Source organism: Dendrobium catenatum, unplaced genomic scaffold, assembly GCF_001605985.2.
Source record: "Dendrobium catenatum unplaced genomic scaffold, ASM160598v2 fragScaff_scaffold_1132, whole genome shotgun sequence".
Lineage (NCBI taxonomy): Eukaryota > Viridiplantae > Streptophyta > Magnoliopsida > Asparagales > Orchidaceae > Dendrobium > Dendrobium catenatum.
Genome location: NW_021319594.1, coordinates 452,131 through 476,615, shown reverse-complemented (window position 1 = coordinate 476,615; position 24,485 = coordinate 452,131). Strand labels below are relative to the sequence as shown.

Sequence of the window (24,485 nt, the reverse complement as noted above, 5' to 3'; positions counted from 1 at the left end):
TTCCTAAGATTTAGATGAGAAAGGTAGAGTTAGAATTTAAAAGACTTGGTTATAAAATATTAGAAATGATTTTTCTTTATTAGATTTAGATGAGAATTTTATTCTTAACAAGTCACAATGGAAAAAAAAGGATTCATGTAGCCAATCTCACATAGTGGGATAAAGGCTCATTGTTATTGTTGTTGTTGTTGACGACGAGTTATGGGCTGTTGGGATTTAGGATTTAACTCAATAACTTATGGAAATTCATATTTATTAAATTCTAAAAGGTGTTAAATTTTAGAAGTTATTTGATAAAATGTATATTTTCTGTGGACTAGAACATTCATGGCCATAGAGAGACATAGGGTTTAGCGTCCAAGCTTTGTATGAAAGATCCAGCACACATACATATAAGAGAGAGGGGTGCAATATTCATAAGAGACATCAGAATGTGGTGTACATGATTTTCTTTTAGTTTATTCCACTTGATTGATTTATATTGAAAGGATTTATAGAGGCTCTAGTGAATTAATTAAAGGATAAAATAGATAATTCTTCAACTTTAGGTCTTGGGGCATGAATCCTACGTATCCATATCCACTATAAATATTTAAAAGTAATTAATTAAAGAAAAACTTAAAGACTTGTAAAATAATTAATGTATAAACAAAACCTGAAACTGACATGCCCTCCACTGCTCCAAAACAAACTTGACCTGATTAAACAAACATGTCAGAAATCTAAACCAGTACCCAACTCGATCCAAATTCGAGTCAATGCGACTTGACATGCTGACCAAGATGATTTTGTAGGAAATATACATTTTATCATAATTATTTTATAAGCAATAATTATCTATTTTAATATAAATTCAATAAAATAGCTCCACCTCCAGCATCATAGTATAGAATTAATTTGAAAAAAAAAAAGAGAGAGCTCAATGCCGCTTGCCCCGGTGCTGCTTCACCCCGAGGGGAAAAAATTTCATATTTTCAAATCATGCGCAACCCCTCGCGCACGCGCACACACACACACATACATAGCACTCACATACACATATGAAAGACATTAATGCAAAAAAATTCAATGGGTTACTCTTACTAGGTTGGGTTAGAATAAGTGCAACTGTGCACGAATTTAGTATGTGTTATAGTTTTCTTACCCTTACTTCAATGAAAGCGTGGGATCAATTTGCTCAAAACCCTAAACCCTAAATGATGCCCTATCTCATATGAGTCAAAATTTAAATGATGCCCTATCTCATAACTAGAGAAAAATTATTATTATAATAAAAATATACATTTGTTATGGAATATGTCTCCTATGGTAGTACTAGGATGAGCTTTTAAGTGAAGTTGTCATAGGCGATGCATCAAACATTTGGCATTCGAGTAACATTAAGCGATCAACTATTATTTTCCTATTAAGATGAATGATTAAGTGACCAGGAAGTGGGCATCAAATGTTGGTGGCAATAGAAATGCATAAATATAAATAAGCTAACTTTTTTGTTTTGGAACATCATGGGTTTGATTTTCAAGCAAAAATGGTTTGCACTTGATTGTATAATAATTGAAAGAGGCCACTGATGAAGTCTAACTATGGTGTAAATGTTTCATTCTTTTGTTATGTAAATTCTCTCATTCTTGACATAGTGTCGCACCTCATCAAAAAAACTGATTTTTTTTTTTAATTAAGTAGTTTAAAATTTTGATTCATAATCATCCCGAAGTATTAAGCATATTGGAAATTAAGGCTTGGTTCGGGGTAAATTTTTATTGTTTTCTAAAATAATTTTTTAGTTAAAAATTTTCAAGTTAAAAGAAAAATTATACTAGAAAATTGCTTTATAAAACAGTAAGAAAATAGCCCCAAACAAAGTCTAAATTGTGTTACTAACCACCTATGGGCATTTAAAAAAAACTCATTTCCATGCATCTCCAAGGAAAACTTAAAAAGTCTAGTACCATTAAAGATCAAATTTCAAAAGGAACTCAGCCTAAAAGGAAGGTTGCCATCATATTTTATTATTAATGGTGCTAAAGTGAAATTTAGAAGATGTTTCTCATAGTTAGTTCATAGGTTGGAATTTGGAAGCCTCAAGAAAAGTTGCCCATGAAATAATGTTTAATTTAATATTTTGATGGCATGAGTTGCCAATACTGTTTGACATCTAAATTGACATTGATGAGTGATTCTAATTGTTCAAGGCTGCATAGAGTTTTATAAGGCCAATGTTAATGGCTTCCCATATACAATGCTGACATTTGGAAATCTTAAAAAAATGCTTATCACGCAATGCTTAGGCTTCGTTTGGGACGGATTTCTTTCTGCTTCTTAAAGTAGATTTTTAATACAAAAATTAAAATTTTATACTAAAAAACTGTATTAAGAAACAATAAGAAAGATGTCCCAAACAAAACCTTGATCTAATAATTCTTTTCAATATGATTGATGAGTGCTTATGTACATCATAGATTTTGTTAGACCAATGCTAAGAGCTTACCAAATGCATGCCCTCCTTTGCAACAAGTGCATCTATAGTTTATTCAACATATTGCTCAATATTAATAATTCTTGTATGACTCTTTTTTTATATATAAATAATTAAGGAGTCTCACATATGCTCGAATGTCTTTATGCTCATTTTCTTGTCTTTTTATCATTTAGTCTTCATTTGTGTGCTTCGAAGCTCTCTCGTTATAAACTATTTTGTTTATGTTTATTACATTTTCTTTGGAGCTTTTATTTATATTACTATTTTGATTATTTGACAACACATGTCGGTTTTGCAGTATTAAAGATCAGATTGGGATAGTTTTAAGATAGCAATTATAATTTTATTTGTCAATTACTTTTTTTTTCTTCATATTTTTTATAAAACTTTTATGTACAAAATTACTTCTATAATTTGAGTAGTTAAGTAATTCTCTTCATAACAACCTCACAATCAGCTTAATAAAAAATTACAGCAGTCTCATACAAATCCTAATTTTTATAAGTGGGATGGGATCAATAATGGTGAGAGAATGATGATGGAGAGTGTGATGAGGGTCTCATTATGATGTTATTTAAAATTTAAGATTATTTGAGTAAATATTAAATTTTAGATGTTTAGGATATAAAAATAATAATTTTGAGGGTTATTTATGTAAACTTCCCGTTAATTTTAGAGTCTATGAAATACTATGAGGAGGCCAACAGGCTTATTATCTGCTTTATCCGTTTTGAAGAAGGGTTAGTGCGGGGAAAGGCGAAGATGTCCGCCGGAGGCAACCTCAAGGGAGTGGTTCTTATTGCTAGCGGTGACTCTGGCAACAACGTCGTTGGAGGATCTCTCAACTTCTTTGAGGACCAATCCACCGGATTCACCCACGTGAGTGGTAAGATAACTGGCCTCTCGCCCGGTCTCCATGGCTTACATATCCACTCCTTCGGTGACACCACCAATGGCTGCAACTCAACAGGTACGATAAAAGACCCTCCTTTCCGAGCTTTGATAGTTCGATATGACGATGGTTGGTTTTGGACGATCGCTCCGCTTTCGCAGAGAAGAATTTTTTTTTTTTTCAGTGCAAATGGAGAAAATCTATTCGTCTGGTTTTTAGATTTTTGAATTTGAATAGCTGATTTGAGATTTGATCTTCAGATCTGAACTTTCTACTTTCCGTTATGTTAGTGATGCTGGTTAGCGACCCTTTTGTCTCCTGGTCATGAAACCTTCCTCTCTTTGAAGATCCCTTGAGCATTGAGGAATGCTTACCAGCGTGTACGTGTCACCATTTCAGTGTAGAATGTAGATCCTACTGGAAGAACCTTCTGTTGGAGTAAGACCTCCTAGAAATTGAGCACAAAAATAAAATAAAACAAATCTAGAAAGATATTATTTCACTATAGAGTAGTATCTGAAAATTTTCAAATGCAGAATGTGTTACTAATCATCATCTTTATCCTCATCCCAGCTCTTTGCGGGTTCTAAAAGAATATTAATCAGTTTAAAATAAATGATTGGTGGTTTGTAGAATTTTGTTGCCCTCTAAATTCAACTTAGAATTCATATTTCATATAAATATTTAAATTGAACTAAAACGTGATGAATTTTGTTATTTGAATATTTCTATTTTCTTTATTTGATTTGAGATTTCTTCTTTTTATTTCATATTTTCTTTTGAATTTTTTATATCTATTTTTTTAATTGACTTTCCATCGTTCTATATACGAATATGCCAAAAGAACAGGGAAAATTAGTTTGTCATCATTAGTACTAGCACTCGTTCCCTTTTCAATGACACATTCACCTTCATTTAGAAAATACATAGTTTCCAAAGATGGCTCATCTAAAGAGAGATTAGCAACTTAAGTATTCTAATATCATCTATTGTTGTTACTGTATCCCCACCAATATCCCACAATTTAGTATCTCCTTGAGTATATTTTGGGTTCCTTCTAGATAAAAGTTGAAGATTTGTATATACAAATACTAAATCTTCATTCCATTGAGGAGTGATCTTGTTCTTCTTAAGTAAATTGATAAAAAAAGTAAGTACTCTATTTTTTTTTTTGCAACATGAAGGGGAACATGGTTAAGCTAGCCATTTAAAAGTTAAACTTTGCAATCATGGGGAAGTGCCCCCATGATAACTTCTTTAATTTTTATTGCAATATAGAATTTATCTTTACACACTTTTCACAGTTAATGGCCTTCATGGACATTGGCATATATTTTCTAATTGATGCGAAATTAATCAGAGGTCTTCTTTGAAGATTTGTATAACCATCACAAGCAAATGAGCAATAGTAAGTTCCTTCTCATTCCAAGTTTCTTTGATTGGCTCAAGCATCATTTCAACCTGTGCTCTTTTCTTTTGAAGCAATGTTGTCTTCAAGAGCTTATAACCAAGAGGAATATATCCAGTGTGTGAGGTATTGGCTGAATATGATAAAGTATTAAATAGTAGGGGTTTCTTGCTAAATGAAATGGAAGTGCTGTGAAATGGAACATACGAGAAATTGTTATATGCAAATAATATCTAGCTTGCACATTGCACATTAAAGGCCCTTTAAATAGCATTAGAAACTAATAATTGCCTTCTTTTGTTGAGTCATAGGCTCATAGCCTTCGACCCGAAATAAATATCTACTTGATTGTGAGCTACGATATTGGTTTTAGCCATTTTGTTCAACAAAAGGAAGGGGAACCTTCTTAAAGGAGGCATTTTTTTTCACAGCTACACCATCTAGCTTTTGCACTTCCTGCAATTGTGTGGATGTTATTTTAGAGCATAATTGAAATGCATGCCCAGGTTATCTAAGAGAGTGAGTTCTCACCCTATAATATATTCACTTGAACTTACCTTTACCAACAAGTCATTGAAACTATCAATTACCTTGCTCGAATTGCTCCTACTTTATTCAGTTTGGTAGCACACACCCATAAAGATTTTGTCTCATCATTTGTGGGATTATTACTAATAGTATTCATCTTGTAAATCATTATCCTATTAACCAATAAATAAATTTTAAGAATATGTAGAGTAAAATTTCAAGAATCAAGTTTAAGAATCTTAGTTAGTGTGTTCCTTAGAATTCATTATACCTTTTTCTAGTTTGTATCACTAATTGATTATAATTAACTCTATAGCAATCATCCTATCATTAATCCAATTCACTCTAATATAATTTTATCTTTCAACTTTATATCCATTACTGTCCTACTCTCATTTTATTGTTAGCATTTTAACATAAAATAGCTTATACTTTTGACCAATACCCTTGAGTTTTTTCTCTCCATTTTATTATTTTAAACAAGCAATATATTTTCTTTTTCTAATCATTGTGTCAACCAATTCGAGTGTCTTCTCATGCGAACTCTCCTAATTCCCTATTGCAAATTAAAATTTGATTTAAGACTGGCAACCTTTACTCATTTTTCATCTAAGTTAGATAATCTTAGTTGTATACTTTGGCAACCTTTGCTCATTTTTCATCTCAATTGGATTAAGTCATGGTGTGTCACTTGCCGGTGACATCCTAGCTAACTTTGCCTATTTTTTTACAACAATTTGGTTGAGTTGAAACAACTCATCTTGGTCTGTTGGTTGAGAGCTTAGACTACCAACTAAGAGGTTTTGGATTCGAGGCTTGCGTATACAATATGTGTGTGAGTCTTCCTTAATTGGCCCAAATATCCAAAAAAAAAAAACGTTGAGTTGTGGCGCATCAATTATGAGTGAGGTTCTAGTAAAATCTTACTTTTTTATGATAATCAGGTTAGATCATGATGTGTCATCACCGCAGAACTCCCAAGTATTAACAAAATTCAAATTTGGACTCATCTCATGAATTTTCTCATGAGGTTTCTATTGACTATCGATCAAGAATGAATTCCAAACCTTGCTTACCTGTGCTTGGTTGATAGTTATTTTTTTAATAAAGAAACATCACAAATTTCATGAGAAATATCACAACGTTCATGATGGATAAATTTCTTATTTGAAGAAATTTCATAACTTTCTAGATAACTGCTGTAACGTGTCTCCCATAGTTCTTTCTGATGAGCTCTGATGCATACCTGTAATCATTTTTCTCGAAGTTACAATCTTATTAAGGCCATACTTCTGCTCTCTGGATTACACCATGAATGCTCTTATGTTTTTTTGTTTCCTTTTTATTGGCAGGTCCCCATTTTAATCCATTTAAGAAGCTTCATGGAGCTCCAAATGATGTGGAACGGCATGCAGGTGACTTGGGAAATGTTTCAGCTGATGAACATGGTTTGCCTGCAACTTTTTCCTTGATATTTTACCCCATTTGTAATGTGGAATCCTTGGACTTCTTACTTACCTCAATCTGCTTGTCGACAGGGGTTGCTAATGTATCATTGAAGGATTTGCAGGTTTTCAAATCATTTTATTGTTATCTTCATTGTATCATATCCATTTATAGAACTTATAATGTTTTCTCCCACTTTTTGGAAGATTCCACTAAGTGGACCAAATTCCATACTGGGGAGGGCTCTGGTTGTTCATGCTGATCCTGATGATCTAGGAAGGGGTATGGTTACTTTTCATTTTATTATTAAGTGGTTTTTATTTATTTTAATTATATGATATACTTTCTGTTACATTTATAGTTCTCTCAAAGTTTTGAGTCGCCCAGTAAGAATCCCCTGTTTTCATGTTTTCCTATCAGTTCTATATATCCTGTTACAAAAGATGTAAAAATAAACTAGAAAACATAAGCCTCATGCCTATAAAGATAATTTCTTTTGGAATTCTTTTAATCTCACGCTTGATCAATAATCAAAATCCCATAATAGATGAAGAAGAAGAGTTTCTACATTCTCAAGGAAAATTTGGGGGATTTACATACGATTGATATAATTCTTATATATATAAACGTTTTATTAATCTTTACCATCAGATCTTGGCTGTTTTGAACACTTAGCTCAAGTTTTATGTAAATGTTTGTATATTTAGGTCACTTAAGTCAAATTCACACATCACATACGTAAGACTCAAATCAAAGACTTTTTAGTTGGTAGTCAAAAGTTCCCAAACAACATACAAAGATAAGCTGAATGAATATTCTCACCTTTTGATGTAATGGCTTTTGCAATAATTACCCTGACATATAGCACGCAATTACTGTGATGTAGGCATGTGGTTGTAATACGAGAGATTATTACGTGTGGAGATTGAAAACAGAGAACCGTTTGGTTTTGTCTCAGTGAACAGTAAAAGCGCAGTGATGAACAATAAAAGCGCAGATTACTGTTCACAGAGACAAAACTTGATAGTTCTCCACGTCGGATCTCTGTAATAATCTCTCCTGTTATACAGCCAAAAAAAACTCGCATAGTGAGAATATGCTCCTTAGCAAAACGCTAAAACCTGTCTTGCTTCCCTCGATTTCTGTAATAAAATATTCGTTATTTTGATCATCTTAACTGCGTTGACCACTTGACCTACAGGTGGTCATGAACTTAGCAAAAGCACAGGGAACGCAGGGGCTCGAATTGGCTGTGGTAATTTCTCTTTGCTTTCTTTATACAATGATGTGTTTGCTTGTTTAGTTACTGCATCAACACGCTTCCTTTTTTGCGAACTTTTATTACATCCGGTGAACGTGCGCTCCTCTACGTTCGGTTTTAGACCAAAACAGCGCAATACCGAGTTTTTTTAAAAAACTCGGTACAACTCGGTACTCGGTATTGCGCTGTTTTGGTCTAAAACCGAACGTAGAGGAGCGTACGTTCACAGGATAAAATAAAAGTTCATTTTTTGCAGGTATAATTGGCCTTCAGTCAGCGGTTTAATCAACCTTGTAAATTAAATATCAATACATATGATATACTGTTCTTAAGGTGCCAGTAAATGGTACTTAGCCTTCATCTTATGTCTTAAAGAATTGATTGAAAAAGCAGCTTCAAATCAGAAATTATTAATTTTTTTTACTAATCTAAGCTGTATATATCTACAGAGAGAAGTTTGAAGTTTAGAATCAATTCTCTCTCTCTCTCTCTCATAAATCACCCTAGGGCTTCAAACGAACCGAGCCGAGCCGAGTATATGAGTGTTCATGTTTGTGTTCATTTATTATCAGTTTGTTCAAGTTTGGTTCATGTTTGATTTGAGCTTTATTGTTTTGTTCATTTAAATTAATGAGTGTTCATGTTTGATTCACATTCAGTTCATATTCAGTTCGTTTAGTGCTTATCGAGCTTTAAACAAACAAGCCTTAATGAACTATAAATGATCTCTACTTCTAGATGTTCATCAACTTAACAAATGAGCTTTATGGAGCCTCCGAACAAATAATTACATCGAGCATTTTTGTGAACATATTTAGTGATTTTTAAAAAATATCAATGAGCTCATTCACGAACCAATGATTTATGATTCATCTTATACTTGTTAATGAATATTTTAAACAAACAATCAAGCAAAAATGGACAAATCTGAAATATCTCTTGTACATGAATCAAGCACAAATTGAGCTTTTATCGAGTCTAATGTCAAGTTTGTTCATGAGCTTTAAATGATGTTGTTCACGAATATAAATGAGCTTAACCTCTTAGTGTTCAAGCTTGTTTATTTAAGGATAAAGTATTTAAAATTTTGTTCAAGTTTGTTTGTTTAGTTAATTAAACAATCGCAAACGAACTTTAATTGAATCAAGCAATGAGTAGCTTGTCGAACGCTTGGTTCGCTTGCAGCCCTAATTTATCACCCAAAAAAACATTTTTAAAGGATGGATGCTACATCATATACTTATAGCATGATGACTATACACATCAATATTAAATATTTTAGAGTTTTAAAATATTTCTTATATTTATTTAAGCAATCATTAAAGAGAAGCATAAAATCAATTTAAGTGTGCAGAGACGAGGATGCTCAGATGTATGAGTTGCTTTATACTGACATATATAATATATACGTAAAAAAATTGAAGTAGTTATAATGATAGATAAGACAAGAGAGTTAACTTGAATGGTTTGATTACGTAAAATATCAATCTTTTAATATTCTTGTTAAGAGAGTGGATGTATTAGATGCGATCTATGCTAAGAAAGATGAAGATAGACTTGACCAATTTGAATTATTATTATTCAAAATCTTCTCAGCCAGCATTGGCAGCTCCAAATCACAAGTTGAATTTGGTTGCAGGCTATTTTGTATAGCTTCTTGATCCCCTTAATGCCAGATTGAGACTATGATGTTCTACTTGTGTTCATTACTGCTGCATATTGCAATCATTTACCTTCCAGCCTTCCACTACTTTTACTTTTTATAACACAAAACTTCTTATCCATGGCTCTGTGAGAAAAGTTAATATGGGAATAAATGTGCTCACATAAAAAAGAAGAAGAAAATAATGGTCAGCTATATTATGAGTATGTAAGAAATAGTTATCAATAACAATTGACAACTTTGCATGTCTTAGAAATTGCAGTAAAATTGTTGGATTCGAATCTCAAATGCAGAGGAAGAACTCTTTATCTCTCCCTCTTTTTTTCTCTCCTTTTAAACATGTGGACAGAGGATCTTCATATTTCTAGAAGAAATTTCAAATAATCCCACCATTAAAGAAATGCCCCTCTGCTCAAGCTTAGTGAAGGGCAAGCTATTATGCTACAGACTGAAATGCTGCTGCAACTGAGATTGATAGCTTTTCCTTGAATTTCATAAGCTTCAGCGCCATCTATATCCACCGCCACTGGCAACCTGTGAGGTGCATTTCAAAGAAAATTACATTAAAAAATTGATCTAACAAGACAAAATCAGAGATTTTTATCATCCAGGCCAAAATCAACAGCCAAATAGAGGATAAGGAATCACATTAGAAATCCAGAAAAAATTGATATGCAGATGAATATCCTAGTTGCAAAGCTGCTGGGGAATTGATGGCAAAAATTTTAGCAATAAAGAATACACAACCAACATGCTCAATCTGAAATAATTAAACATCACAGGTTCTCATTTCACTCTTCTTCTTCCTCTCTCTTGGATTCTAGTGTAGAAGCTCTCCAATGATAGGAGGTGGCGGCCGTAGGTCATCTCCTTCCTACTCCAATGTCAAAGGTAGAAGACAGCAACCTTCCAACAACTATTGGAAGGTGCTCGAATCTATCGACGGTGACTGTGCTCAGTCAACAGATTAATTATTCTATGCGGAAGTCGAACGCTGTCCGGAGATCAACCAGAATGCGTCACATCACCCCTTCGCTTGGTACCGTGGCTCGGTATTACTCGGTAGCACTCATGTGGCGCATTTTAGTTGGTCTCCGAACGACGCGCCCGGCCTCCGCAGAGAATAATTTCTCGAGTCCATGAGGTCTGGATCTTCATGGGCTAAAGCTTCTTGGCCCGATTCCGGATCGCTCGGCTACGTTTCAAACACACCCAGCATTCCTAACAGGGGCAAGGAGATGTTCAACTCTGTCAATGCCAATCGTCAGACGGACTCCTGCTTCCATTAATAGGAACGACGGTGGCTGTATTTCATCACAGAACATTGCTGATCAAGCCTCCCTCCCTCATTCGGCAAAGCCAATGTCATGAGACGCCGACATGGATTGTCTTGACCCTCATTATTTCTTGCAGAACGAGCTCACAAGAAAGTGCTCGCAATTGGGGGATTTCCACTTGATTACTGTTGGTCCCATTTGTTTTGTTTGTATTTTCAAAGTTCAGAGGCAAGAGATGTCGTTCCAAGAAGTGGACCATGGATAGTGGGGGGAGTATCCTTGATTTGGATAAGTGGTCTCCTTCCTTCTCACATATCTCTATGCAAGGCTTGTCTTCTCCAATTTAGGTCTGACTTCCACAGCTCCCTCTTATATACTGGACCCCTCCAACATTGCTCGAATGGCGGCGATGATTGCCGAACCTCTATGGATAGATGAACATACCACCTCATGGTGCCAAAGTTGCATGTTAGAGTTTGTGTTCTTATTGATTTGACACAAAAGCTGTCACCTGGATTCTAGATTAAGGGCCTCAATGACAGCTTTTTCAGAAGTTGGAATACGAAGGTCTCTCCCTGCTTCCAGGCAAGGCTAAGCAGTAACCTAACAAGAGTCAACACTTGTTACGCCACACTTCCGGCCACACTCCGACAGCACTCCCATGTGGAAGAGCACAACCAAGCTGCCCCTGCCACCCCATGGTAGCAGCTCTTCCCACCTGGTAGACCCTCCACCTCCTCACGTCAAGAGCAGCAGTGATGCAGAAGAGTACGGAACTTGGATGCTCGTCTCCAAAGGGCGGAATCCTAAGTAAAAAACTCAACATTTCAGTAATTTTTCTAGAGGCAATGAGAGGAGGGCTTCTAGCCCACAAACAGCAGTCTTCTCTGCTGAGAAAGTCTAACAAATGGAGGACTCTTCCAATAATATCTTGAATCTCTCAAAGCAGAGACGTAGGGTGTCACAATCAAATTTTGATAAAGAGTTGTTGCAATTGGAGCCTACTACAACTGCTTCAAGGAAGAGAAAGAAGACACCAAATGATATTATGGGCGGGGAAGTGGTCCCCTAAGGTGACCAATGTTGAGATCTTCTGTGGGTTGTAGTGAGTGCCACAATAGAACAAGACAGCTACAGGAGCACTGAAATACTAATAAGCCCTCGTGGCTGTTTCAACCCCCTTTTGGTATACCCCCCTCCCCTCTGGAGTGGTTTCTTGTTTATTTTGTTGGTGCTCACTTCACTAACATAATGGACCTCAAATTATTAGCTGAGGGGCTCTTTATTTCTTCCTTGTTTTCACGTTACGCTTTTGTTTGTACTCATGTATAGATAGTTACATATCGCATAGTTCTTCCCTCTTTTGTTTGTTTTTAATCTTGGGAAGGCATAGATAGATGTTTCCATACTAGCTTGTACTATATTTTATACTCTATAAAGATGCAACTTTCAAGGAATAATTAACTATCAAGAGATAGACTAGAGGAAACTTAAAAAGTCTACGAGAGAAATGCATCTATAACAATATATGTGATATACACATACACAAGATGAATGACCAGGGTGTGCACGTAGAATAAAATACAATGAGATGACGCCAGAATTCCCAACAGAGATAGAAGAAAGTAATGCAAGACTTCCAAATGCAACTAACATAATATGTTGTGTCAATTAATGCAAGGGAATTTGAGGATTCATTCACAAATCAAAAGCCATCAATTAAATGTCATAACTTGCTGCCTTTAAGATTTACATACATATCACTTAATACTATTCTATTTACATATTTAACACTTAAAACTTTAATATTACATAAATACCACCCATAGTTTATTTTCATATCAAATATGAGTGGTAGAAATGAAATATATGAGTGGTATGAAAGAAATATAAGTGGTATATTTGATATTAAAATAATATAGGGTGGTATGCATGTAATATTAAAATTTTAGGTGTTAGATATGTAAATAGGATGTTATAAAGGTATGTATGTAAATTTCCCTTAAAAAAATCAATACAAGTATTAAAACCCAAATTATATTAATGAATTATTATATTAATGAATTAATCAAAATAATCCAAAGACATCAGCAATAATTTGGAACAACATAAATTGAGCAATCATAATTTAATTTTAACAAATATAATTTGGTTATGTCAAATTTGAACAAAATCAAGAACACCAAAAAGCAATAAATGTCAGCAAAATAAGAACAGGAAACTAAAGTAAAAAAATTTATTAAAAAATAAAATAAAACTAACGCAGGTGCAAAGAGATGACCTCCCTCATATTTAGATAATCATACTTATATCGTATTCGAATGAATCACAATTGGAACTTACACATAAAATTGAAAACTAGAAATTAATTTTATTTATCCAAAATTATTCAACTACAAATCTCAGAACATCTATTTATAGGCTCCTTATCCCTTAGACTGGTAGATATGATAAGCATAGGATTAGCTCAATTCAAATTCAAAATTAATCTAAAATTACTCTTAAAAAATAATATATAATTTAGCTACGCAGGAATCAAGGAGAACTAACTGGAACCCTCTCCACGTCAAACAAACAAATAAAAAGATCAATCTAAAAACCATAGCCCAAGAGAAACTCTATATTCCACCGCCCAAAGGAGAAACCTAGCCTTCAAGCACACCTATCAATAGTTTTAAAGCCACCAGCCACCTTACTCAACAGTGAAAATTAATCTAAACTGAAGTTACTGAACCTAAGTGAAACCACGCCAGACCACATGAACTAATGTTAGGGAATAAAATATACCTCTCTCAAAAGCAACATCACTTGCATGCTTTAATTACAAAAATTATAAAATAAAATAAACCAACTAACAAAAAAACAAATAAACTGCGCTCGAATCATTGCTTAACAAAATACTTTTGCCAAGAATAAACACAGTTACACAGATGTCCGTCAAAAAGACTGAGAACACAACATGGCCAACACCTATCATTGTAAAAGAAGAGAAGTTAAGATACAAAGGAAGTCCAAGAGTACAGATGAAAAAGAGAGAAAAAAAAAAAAAAACTTAGAAGAGCAGAATGCATAGAAATTTCTTATGTTGAAGCTTCAAAATATTAGGGTAAAGCTTGGTGGTGGTGAAAGGGTTATCCACACATAGGCCCTGCTAATATAGGATAGGGAAAGGAGTTGGTCTAAATAATCTTACTCCTGCATTGCACAGAAATTGTTCGAGTGTTTCAATCCGTAATGATGATGCTTGGGGTGACTATGACAGTACTAAGATAAATTACATAGGTTGATGTAACTTATGAATTGGAATCATTTGTTTCAAGCAATCAAAAGTAGAAAAGATGCAAATAACATAGGCATGAAGAATGGATCTTTTCCAGAAAAGCAAGCAATTAATAAAAAAGGGAGTAAACGACACAGGAGGTTCTTAATAATGCTTGGTACAGTGAGGGGTTAATGCATGCAATCTTATCAACACATTGCAGATAAGTTATTCCTATTATTTGGATTTGTGACATCCAGGTCACAGTTAAGGAGTAAAGCAGACAATGCTCTCCCACTGACAAACTTTATAATAGTCAATGAGTATCTGAAATTGGACAGCCATCACTAAATCAGACTTCATGCCTCTTACAAATGCATCAGCACTCTTTAACTGCTTAAAAGCTAATCATTATGGTTGGTTAATCTTCTCCATTATGGTGCCAAAATTGATGCATAAAATTAAAATCTATTCTCTAGAATCAATGTGCTATCCATCATTTCTTCAATATCTACCACATCAAATTATGCGCCTTTGAATCATAAAGAGGAAAATGTTAAAATAATACTTGAACTATTTATGGAAGGCCATTTTAGTCCTTGATTCCTCAAATATGATGCAATATAATCCAACAAAGGGATTATTTTGGATCAAATTTGGATAGACGAGAGATTAAATTGAACACATGTATAAATTAAACTAAAATGATCCACATAAATAGTCAATGAATCATTTTGATATTTTTCTTGAATCATAAATTTAGACTTCATCATGAAGACCATGTGTCTAGTGCAACATAGAAGCAAAAATCTCCGCCTCATTGCAATGACTCTAAAGGAACTATAATACATATCAAACATAATAAGTATTTGAATTTACACCTTTCCAATCACGGTTACAGGAAGTAATAATATTGTAAGGGAAAAGATAACCAAGTTCTTAACCGTTTCTATTATTATTCCAAGAAAGAAAAGGAACACCTACCTCTCCATCTCTATATTTGGTTCTAAATTCATTATGATGGGTGTTTACGTGTCTTGGAAGGGAAAAAAGGGTCTGGCTGCTTTTGGGCAATCTAAAATCAGCTTTCCTGTAAAAAAAATGGAGCTTCAGTCACAAAAAGATAACCTATTCACATTTGCAGTCATAACTCTCCATCAAGCAGTAAGCGCTCATATCTCTCTCTCTCTCTCATAATATTTTCTTATCACATAATACTCTTGAGATCTTTCTCAATTTTAACCATCCAATATAACTCTAGAAATTAGATTGGCAGTTTGTATGCCATTCTTCTATGCAATAGCTCCAAGATACTTAAATATATCAAATATAAGTATCAGTTTATCTATTAAAAATATTGGGCACTAATTGCTAATATCCCACCTATTAAAATTGCACATCAGATGCTCAGCTTTTATTTTACAAATTCTAAACATTCTACAATCTAAGCATTTTGTTTTCTATTACTATATGTTGACCTTCGTGTAATATCCAAAGGAAACAAAAACAAAATCATTCCTCGTACCTGTCGAGCCTGGATATCCCGCTCGATCCTCTGCAAAACGGCGCCGAAAGCGGTCTCTCCCGCGATTCTTGCAGAAATACCGTCGAATCGTACTCTTTTGCGTCGTTAAATAGAAGCCGAAACATCTCCTTCAGTCGCTTTGATTCCTCAAATATGATGCAAGATTTCTGCTCTCTCCCGATACCTCTGTTCTTCCCACTCGACTCCAGCCGAACTCCTCCAGAACCTTCTCTCCGACGAAGCCTCACGACCCTTGTCTCCATCCCGATCCCTCTTGCTTCTTTCGGTTCACAGAGAGAAGCCGAGAGAGATAGAGAGAGAGAAGCCGAGAGAGAGAGAGACTTACCTAGCCGAAGCCTCTTCTTAAAGTTCCGATCTCTACCTAGCTTCGAGCCCTAGCCCGATGCCACTCCTCACAAAAACAGAAAGCACAATCATTGCAGGCGGAGGCCGGGGGCCGAATTTTCGGAGCCCACAGATTTCTGGCGACTCCGCTGGAAATTGGTTTCTCTTTCCATCTTTGGCTAGTCATCTCAATGCTATAGTAGTAGCAAATAAAAAATGATAATACTAAGCTCTATGCGGTGGACATCAGAATGTGATATTTGGTCCTTATGTCCAAATATCCATCACTGAAAGGTCCCGATAGAGCTAAAAGCTACAATCTTTTATGATGGTAGAGCAAAGAAAGAATAAAGATGTGTACGGTGAACATCAGGATGTGACATTGGTCCTTATGTCCAAAGATCCATCACTGAAAGGTCCCGATACAGCTAAAAGCTACCATCTTTTATGATGGTAGAGCAAAGAAAGAATAAAGATGTGTACGGTGAACATCAGAATGTGACATTTGGTCCTTATGTCCAAAGATCCATCACTGAAATGTCCCGATATAGCTAAAAGCTATCATATTTTATGATGGTAGAGCAAAAAGAAAGAATAAAGATGTGTCCGATGAACATCAGAATGTGAAATTTGGTCCTTATGTCCAAAGATCCATCATTGAAAGGTCCAGATAGAGCTAAAAGCTACCATCTTTTATGAGGGTAGAGCAAAGAAAGAATAAAGATGTGTACGGTGAACATTAGGAAGTGATATTTGGTCCTTATGTCCAAAGATTCATCACTGAAAGGCACATCTCTAGAAAAATTTTTATTTCAAGAATGGTGTGACATCTAGTGTGTACCCTAGAGATCCACCATTAAAGAAATTTATCAAAAGTGGGTCCCAAAGATGGCCCCTACAGACAATATTCTCGATGGTCGACATCTTGAAAAATCCTTCAAAAAATCCATCACTTTTCAACTATATCTTCTCGGATTGAGGAAGACCCTCGCCCAACCTTCATTAGCTCTCTTCTGCCAGAAGATCAAGTAGAAGAAGTGAAGCTCCTCTGTGAATTCAGAGACTGCTTTGCCTGCACATATGCTGAGATGCCCGGCTTATCCCCTGATGTAGCAGTTCACAGATTAGCCATTAAACCAGATGCAACACCCATCAAACAAGTTCCAAGAAGAATGAGATTGAAGATCGAAGAACATGTGATTGCTGAAACGAAGAAACTCATAGAGGTAGGCTTCATACGAGAAGAAAAATACGCCGATTAGATTGCCAATATAGTCCCTGTAAAGAAGAAGAATGGGCAGATTCGTATTTGTATTGATTTTAGGGACCTCAACAAGGCATGCCCGAAAGACGACTTTCCGCTTCCTGTATCGAAACTACTAGTGGATAATATGTCCAACTATGACATGTTCTCATTTATGGATGGGTCGTCAGGATACAATCAAATTAAGATGGCGCCTGAGGATGAAAAACACACATTATTCAAAACGCCCATCAGCATTTTTTGCCATACAGTCATGCCCTTTGCCCTGAAGAATGCTGGTGCCACTTATCAATGGACGATGACACGTATATTTGATGAGTTAATACATCAAATAGTCGAGTGCTATGTGGACGACCTTGTTGTCAAGAGCATTGATCGAAGAAATCACTTAGATAACTTGAGGATTGTATTTGAAAGGATCAGAAAGTATGATCTAAAGATGAATCCCCTCAAGTGTGCTTTTGGGGTCTCCTCCGGCAAGTTTCTGGGCTACGTTGTTCGTCATCGAGGAATCAAGATCGACCCCAACAAAATCAAAGCAATCATAGAGATGCCGCCTCCCAGAAATCTTTGACAACTTCGTTCTTTACAAGGACAACTGGCTTTCATTCGGCGGTTCATATCGAACATGTCAAGTAGGTGCCAGCCATTTTCAAAGCTAATGAAGAAAGACGTCTGCTTCAAATGAGACGAAGAGTGCCAGGAAGCATTTGATAATATCAAGAAATACTTGTTAAATCCTTCCATTCTAGCAGCGCCAATTCCGGGGAAGCCTCTTATACTGTACACGGCAGCACTAGAAGAGTCCCTCGGAACATTATTGGCCTAGCACAATTAAGAAGGAAAAGAAAATGCACTCTACTACATCAGCCGGAGATTGATCGGAGCAGAAGTAAGATATTCCCCGATTGAAAAGCATTGCCTGGCGCTAATTTTTGCAGTTCAAAAACTCCGCCACTACATGTTATCCCACAAGATTACCTTGATATCAAAGATCGATCCGCTGAAGTTCTTGATGACAAGCCAGCGTTGACAGGTCGCTTGGCCAGGTGGGCAATGTTATTACCGCAGTTTGATATCACATACATGCCATAAAAGGCGGTGAAAGGTAAAACCTTGGCAGATTTTCTTGCTGCACATCTGATCCCAACAGACTCTCCACTCAACGATGATTTGCCTGATGAGCAGATAATGTAGGTCGAGGAAGATAAAAAGATATTGTTTTGGGAGATGTAATTTGATGGTGCATCATCTATTAAGCCTACCTGACCTTCAAATATTGCAAGGGTCCGAGCTGGCATTGGTCTCATTTTTGTAGCACCCGAGAGAGGCATAATAAGATTTTCATTCAGTTTGACTAAACCTCAGACCAACAACGAAGCCGAGTACGAAGCTCTAATAGCAGGACTGGAGATCACGGTAGATGTTAGAATCCAAAATCTTCAAATCTTCGGAGATTCTCAACTTGTGATAAATCAAGTTTTGGGCGTTTACAAGATTGGCAAACTTAAATTAGCCCACTACCACTGGCGAGTTCTTGAACTTCTGAAACAAATTCCAAATGTAAAAATAGCACGAGTTCCCCGAGGATAAAATGCTAAGGCAGATTGCTTAGCCAAATTAGCCAAAGAGGTGGCGAACACCGACGAGGAAATGTCTATACCAATTATGGTTCACGGCCGCCGGGTCTTAGAGCCACCAATCTTGCAATTCCCGTAGGCAGAGGAAACACCAGATTCAAGCCAGCAGGATACGACCCCAGTTGATCCTGAACCTCCTAAATAAATCGTTATTGAAAATCAACAAGAGGAACGTCATATAGTCAAGAGACGTAAAACCAGCAGGCTCGGAGTCGTGGTTACATTGCTTGGACATTGAGGAAAGAGATGATTGGAGGCAATCCTTCATCGACTATTTCAAAGAAAGCAAACTCCCAGAGGATAAATCTATTGCCGCACAGATTCAAAAAAGAGCACTACGATATGCGTTCGTCAATAATACTTATATCGTCGAGCTTTTGATCAGATGTGGCTACGATGCCTATGGACCAAGGAAACCGATAAAGTGGTAACAGAAGTCCACGAAGGTCTTTGGGGTGCACATCAGTCAGGTCCCAAAATGGTTACTAAAAACAAGAGAATGAGTTACTATTGGCCGACAATGGTTAGAGATTGTATTGACCACGCAAAGAGATGCCATGAGTGTCAAATCCACGGTGATGTTATACATCAGCCTCCAAATCCTTTGCACCCAACAATTGTATCATGACCATTTGAATGCTGGGGCACAGATATAATCGGCCCAATAGATCCGCTATCATCAACGGGACACAGCTTTATCTTGGCAGCAACAAACTACTTTTTAAAGTAGGCGGCAGCAACAGATTTTTGTGGCTACACACTCCTATAAAATTGAGCCGAAGAAGCTTAAAGTCTTTTGACAGCCTGAAGCTTAAAGTTCGAATGTGTGTAAAAGGTCGGATCAAACACGCCCAAATATGGCCGGATCGCTGGCAGCTCTGTCTACTCAACACGCCATAAGAAAGGCCGTAGTAGCTAAACCCCCATTTCGTCAACCCGTTAGTAAGAACTGTAGGAAAAACGAAAACTAATTTGACTCGACAAGTTCAAGTGATCGTAGTCTACAAAATTCTCCTAAATGACTGGAGAATCAAAGTTCCAGTGAGAAGAAGGGATCTCGAGCGACTACCAAATCTTCGTAGGCTTCAAAATCTTCAATCACAAAGGAGAATTCCATATCTACCAACTTCAGCAAAATCAACATTGGGGAGCGCAATTCTCATAGCTCAAGTCTGAAGCCTGAATGAGTGTAAAAGGTTGGATCCAACAAGCCCAAATATGGCCGGATCGCTGGCAGCTCCATTTACTCAATAAGCCATAAGAAAGACCGTAGTAGAGGAACCCCTATCTCAGCAATCAGAGGACAAAGAGCTGTCAAATACCAGCTCTCCTGATCTGATGAACTCAAGTGATTCAGATTAAAGTCTCCTCAAGTGGTTAAGGATCAAGATACTACGTACATTTGGTACTATCAATCAAATCCAGAACCTGTAAATCCTTCAACAAATCCTTAAAGCACAAAGCGATGATCGAAGAAAACTTTTCTTCAACAAGTCCGCCAAAGCACAAAGCAAATGACCGAAGAAAACATCCCAAAGTTCACACAAAGCCTTAGGCTGAACTAAGTGGATTCTGACATCAACAAGTTCGTCATGCACAAAGATCTGGACCGATGACTTCTTGCCACCGACCTAATACAAACCTAAGGGTTTAGGTCGTCGGCATCTACCCCTTCATCAAGCCCGCCAAAGCTAGAAGCAAAGGGCATAAGGTATACAAATCTTTTGACAAGTCAGTAAAGACAAATCAGATAACCCTTCACCAAGTCCGCAACATAAAGCGTAGGGCAGAAAGAATCAAAATCCCAGGACTCAAGCCAAAGCTGTAGAATGAGTACCCTGAATGACATCTACAAATGTCCCTAAAGACCGGAGGCATTTTAATATTTATTTGGGTCGACATCGTACCGCATGCCGAGATCCCCAACTAAATATTTAAAACTTCGCCAAGATACGACCAGATGAAAGAAGAAGGTTGAGCATATACAAAAATGTTATAAACTAAAGTGACAGTGGTGCCAAAAGAAGAATGGAAAGTGACAGTGCTATATGCTATCGTTGATCTACGAACTACCACTCTAGAGATCTTAACATGAAGTACTCTATCTCTACCCTATGGATATCTACTTGATCAAGAGCAAATATATCAAAAATGCTGAAGATTACAAATATATCTAAAGATCCATGAAGGCACAGAGATGGACTCTTGGAGATCTATAGAATGCAAATCCTAGTGTGACATCCAAGTAAATTTTTAGAGATCCACTTAAAGAAAACTAGCGTGACATCCAAATAAATTTTTGGAGATCCGCTAAATGAAGACCTTTATGTGACATATAGAGCAAAAACCTAGAGATCCATAGAGTCAATCAGCATACAACAAACGTGATTCGCTCTGGACGTGGACCACATTTGTTGGGGGGTATTTGTTGACCTTCGTATAATATCCAAAGGAAACAAAAATAAAATCATTCCTCGTACCTGTCGAGCTCGGATATACCACTCGATCCTCTGCAAAACGGCGCCGAAAGCGGCTCTCCCACGATTCTTGCAGAAATCCCGTCAAATTGTACTCTTTTGCGTCGTTAAATAGAAGCCGAAACCTCTCCTTCAGTCGCTGCTTCTTCCAACTCCACGCTCAAGATTCCTGCTCTCTCTCGATACCTCTATTCTTCCCACTCGACTCTAGTCGAACTCCTCCAGACCCTTCTCCTCTCTGACGAAGCCTCACGACCCTTGTCTCCATCCCGATCCCTCTTGCTTCTTTCGGTTCACAAAGAGAAGTCGAGAGAGATAGAGAGAGAGAAGCCGAGAGAGATAGAGAGAGAGAAAGAGAGAAGCCGAGAGAGAGAGAGAGAGAGAGAGAGAGAGAGAGAGAGAGAGAGAGAGACTTACCTAGTCGAAGCCTCTTCTTGAAGTTCCGATCTCTACCTAGCTTCGAGCCCTAGCCCGACGCCACTCCTCGCAAAAGCAGAAAGCACAATCATTGCGGGCGGAGGCCAGGGCCGAATTTTCGGAGCCCACACTATAATTATTTTATACTTATTTAATTCAGTCACATTCATTAAAATAATTATACGTAAAAAGTATAAACCAAGGAATCTCATTTGCAAGCATCTCATAAACAACAACAACATCAAGTTTTCATCCCATTACGTGGGGTCGGCTACATAAATCATTTTTCTCCATTGGGTCTTCTTAAGAGTCAAATTCTAATTTAAATCTAATAAATGTCATTTCTAATATTTTCTAACCAAGTATTTTTAGGTTACATCTACCTTCGTTAACATTCAAATCTAATATATTTACTCTCCTAACTGGATCATCGGAAGGCCGCTGATTTATGTGACCAAACCATCTAAGGCGACTCCCTCTAATCTTATCTTCCACTTGAGCTACTCCAACCTTTTCACGTATACACTCGTTTTGCATCCTGTCTCTAAAAATAAAGCCACTCATCCACCTGAGCATCCTCGTCACTACAACACTTAACTGATATTATGCTTCTCTTATAATGGCCAACATTTTGCACCATAAAGCATTGCAAGTCATACAAAATTATTGTTGTGTGACTTTTTTGTCACACAACAAGCCTGATGCATTCATCCACTTCAATCATCCAACTTGAATTCTACCAATAATATTTCCATCTATTTCACCATCACTCCGAACAATAGACCCAAGATATCTAAAACGTGTATTCTTATTAACTTCTTCACCCAAAGTCACAATGTCTCGACTAGATCTATTACTAATAAAATTACACTCCATATATTTGGTTTAAGATCTACTCAAACAATAATTTTTAGACTCTAAGGTTGAGCTCCATAATTTAAGTTTACCTTCAACTCCATCTCTAGTCTTATCAACAAGAAGAATATCATCGGCAAAAAGCATACACCTGGGTACAACCTCTTGCAAATGTCTAGTGAGAATATACATGACTAAAGCAAAAAATATGGGCTTAAGGTTAATCCTTGATGTAATTCAACTAAAATAAGAAAATAATTGGTCAAACCACTGTGTGTTTGAACATAAGTAACAACTTCTACATACATATCATTAATGACTTGAATATAAGTATTATAAACCCCTTTTTTCTAGAATTCTCGATAGCACTTCTCTTGGAACTTTATTATATTTTTTTCTCTAAATCAATAAATATCAAATGTAGATCATCCTTATTCTCTCTATAGTCCTCTATCAAACCTCTCAATAAATGAATATCTTCCATAGTTGACCTATCCGACATGAATCCAAATTGATTTTGAGCAATATTAGTAGCGCGTTGTAACCATGCTCCATAACTCTTTCCCATAATTTTAAAGTATGACACATTAACTTAATTCCTCTATAATTCACGCAATCTTGTGCATCACCTTTCTTGATAAAAATAGAAATCAACACACTCATTTTTCACTCATATGACATCTTTTGTCTTCAAAATAATATTAAAAAATTAGTAAGCCAAGAAATTCCTTCATCTCCTAAGCATTTCTACACCTCTATTGGAATATCATCAGATCCAACAGCTTTTTCATACTTCTTTTTTTTTAAGTCTCTCTAACTTCGGTTTTACTAATACGCCGATAAAAACAAAAAAAATATATTTTCATTTAAGGTGCTAAGGTCACTAAAGTCGGTCGTATTCTCACAATCTTCATTAAAAAACTTAACAAAATATCTCATCCACCTTTATTAAATATCCTCTTCTAATAAAAGTATTTTTTGATCTTCATCCTTAATGCACTTCACTTAAATTAAATATTTACTACTCTTATCTCTTTGTTTGGATACATATATCTTTCGCCCTTCTTAATATATAATTTATTATATAAATCATTAAAAACTAAAAGCTTTGCATCACATATTATTTTCTTAGACTCCTTATAACTTCTTCATATCTTTTTCAATTATCAGAATTTTTACATCTAAACCAATTTTTATACAAAGCTTCTTATTTCTTATCTCTTTTCTTACAAACATCTCATAAACAATATAAAAAACATGAACTCATTTTTAATCCTTGATATAGTCCCACAACAATTAAAAACTCTTGAGTTACTCACAACTATCTAGAAATCTTAAGGTTTTTATACTCATCAGAAGCACAGGATGTGACTGTTGAGACAATATTATTGTCATTTTGAGTTTTTGAGTTGTTAGTTGGATATGATAACAGGTGCCTATAAGAATGGGATATTAAGGCTTAGACAATTTCGGTTTTGCCCTAGTTTTCCCCCAAAAAGAGGGATTTCTCCACCAAAACCAAAGAAGAACAATCACAAGAGGGTTAAAATGAGAAGTTAAAACCTTTGCATAAGAAAACCAAGAGAAAACGAGATAAGTTTGTCCACTTCGAGAAGGACAAGATCTCCCACAAGAAAACCCTAGAAAAGAGCAAGAAGGAAGCTAAGGAGAAACTAAGAGAGAGAATACACTTTTCATAATGCCCAAAAACTAAACCCTAAAGGCTCCCTTCATACACATTCAAAAAAA

General features: G+C 36.0%; 1 protein-coding gene and 1 long non-coding RNA gene across 5 annotated transcripts in view; one reads left to right on the top strand and one right to left on the bottom strand.

Moving 5' to 3' along the window:
* Window positions 1–3,181: 3,181 nt before the first annotated feature.
* Window positions 3,182–8,534, top strand: LOC110111028 (superoxide dismutase [Cu-Zn] 2). 4 transcript variants are annotated; one of them, XM_028698759.1, is made up of 7 exons: window positions 3,314–3,449; window positions 4,676–4,779; window positions 6,660–6,755; window positions 6,846–6,877; window positions 6,960–7,035; window positions 7,955–8,098; window positions 8,236–8,534. In XM_028698759.1, the coding sequence occupies exons 2-7, from the start codon at window positions 4,770–4,772 to the stop codon at window positions 8,274–8,276; spliced, it is 399 nt and encodes a 132-aa protein (XP_028554592.1). In that variant the 5' UTR covers window positions 3,314–3,449; window positions 4,676–4,769; the 3' UTR covers window positions 8,277–8,534. The 4 variants fall into 4 exon arrangements, with proteins under 4 accessions (XP_020698374.1, XP_028554591.1, XP_028554590.1 ...); XM_020842715.2 differs by lacking the exon at window positions 4,676–4,779 and having other exon boundaries at window positions 3,182–3,449; window positions 7,955–8,008; window positions 8,271–8,534; XM_028698758.1 differs by lacking the exon at window positions 4,676–4,779 and having other exon boundaries at window positions 3,182–3,449; window positions 7,955–8,083; window positions 8,230–8,534.
* Window positions 8,535–9,848: 1,314 nt separating this feature from the next.
* Window positions 9,849–24,485, bottom strand: part of LOC114580624 — a 20,596-nt gene continuing 5,959 nt past the window's right edge. Inside the window, exon 2 of the long non-coding RNA XR_003702117.1 lies at window positions 9,849–10,211. This is a non-coding gene — a long non-coding RNA (uncharacterized LOC114580624). The remainder of the gene's footprint in view (window positions 10,212–24,485) is intronic.

Excerpts from the sequence above, each read along its gene's own strand:
- LOC110111028 (XM_028698757.1), top strand. The coding sequence starts at position 3,242 with ATGTCCGCCGGAGGCAACCTCAAGGGAGTGGTTCTTATTGCTAGCGGT. Across the intron at positions 6,756-6,845 it reads TGTTTCAGCTGATGAACATG|GGGTTGCTAATGTATCATTG; the intron begins GTTTGCCTGCAA and ends GCTTGTCGACAG. Across the intron at positions 6,878-6,959 it reads TATCATTGAAGGATTTGCAG|ATTCCACTAAGTGGACCAAA; the intron begins GTTTTCAAATCA and ends ACTTTTTGGAAG.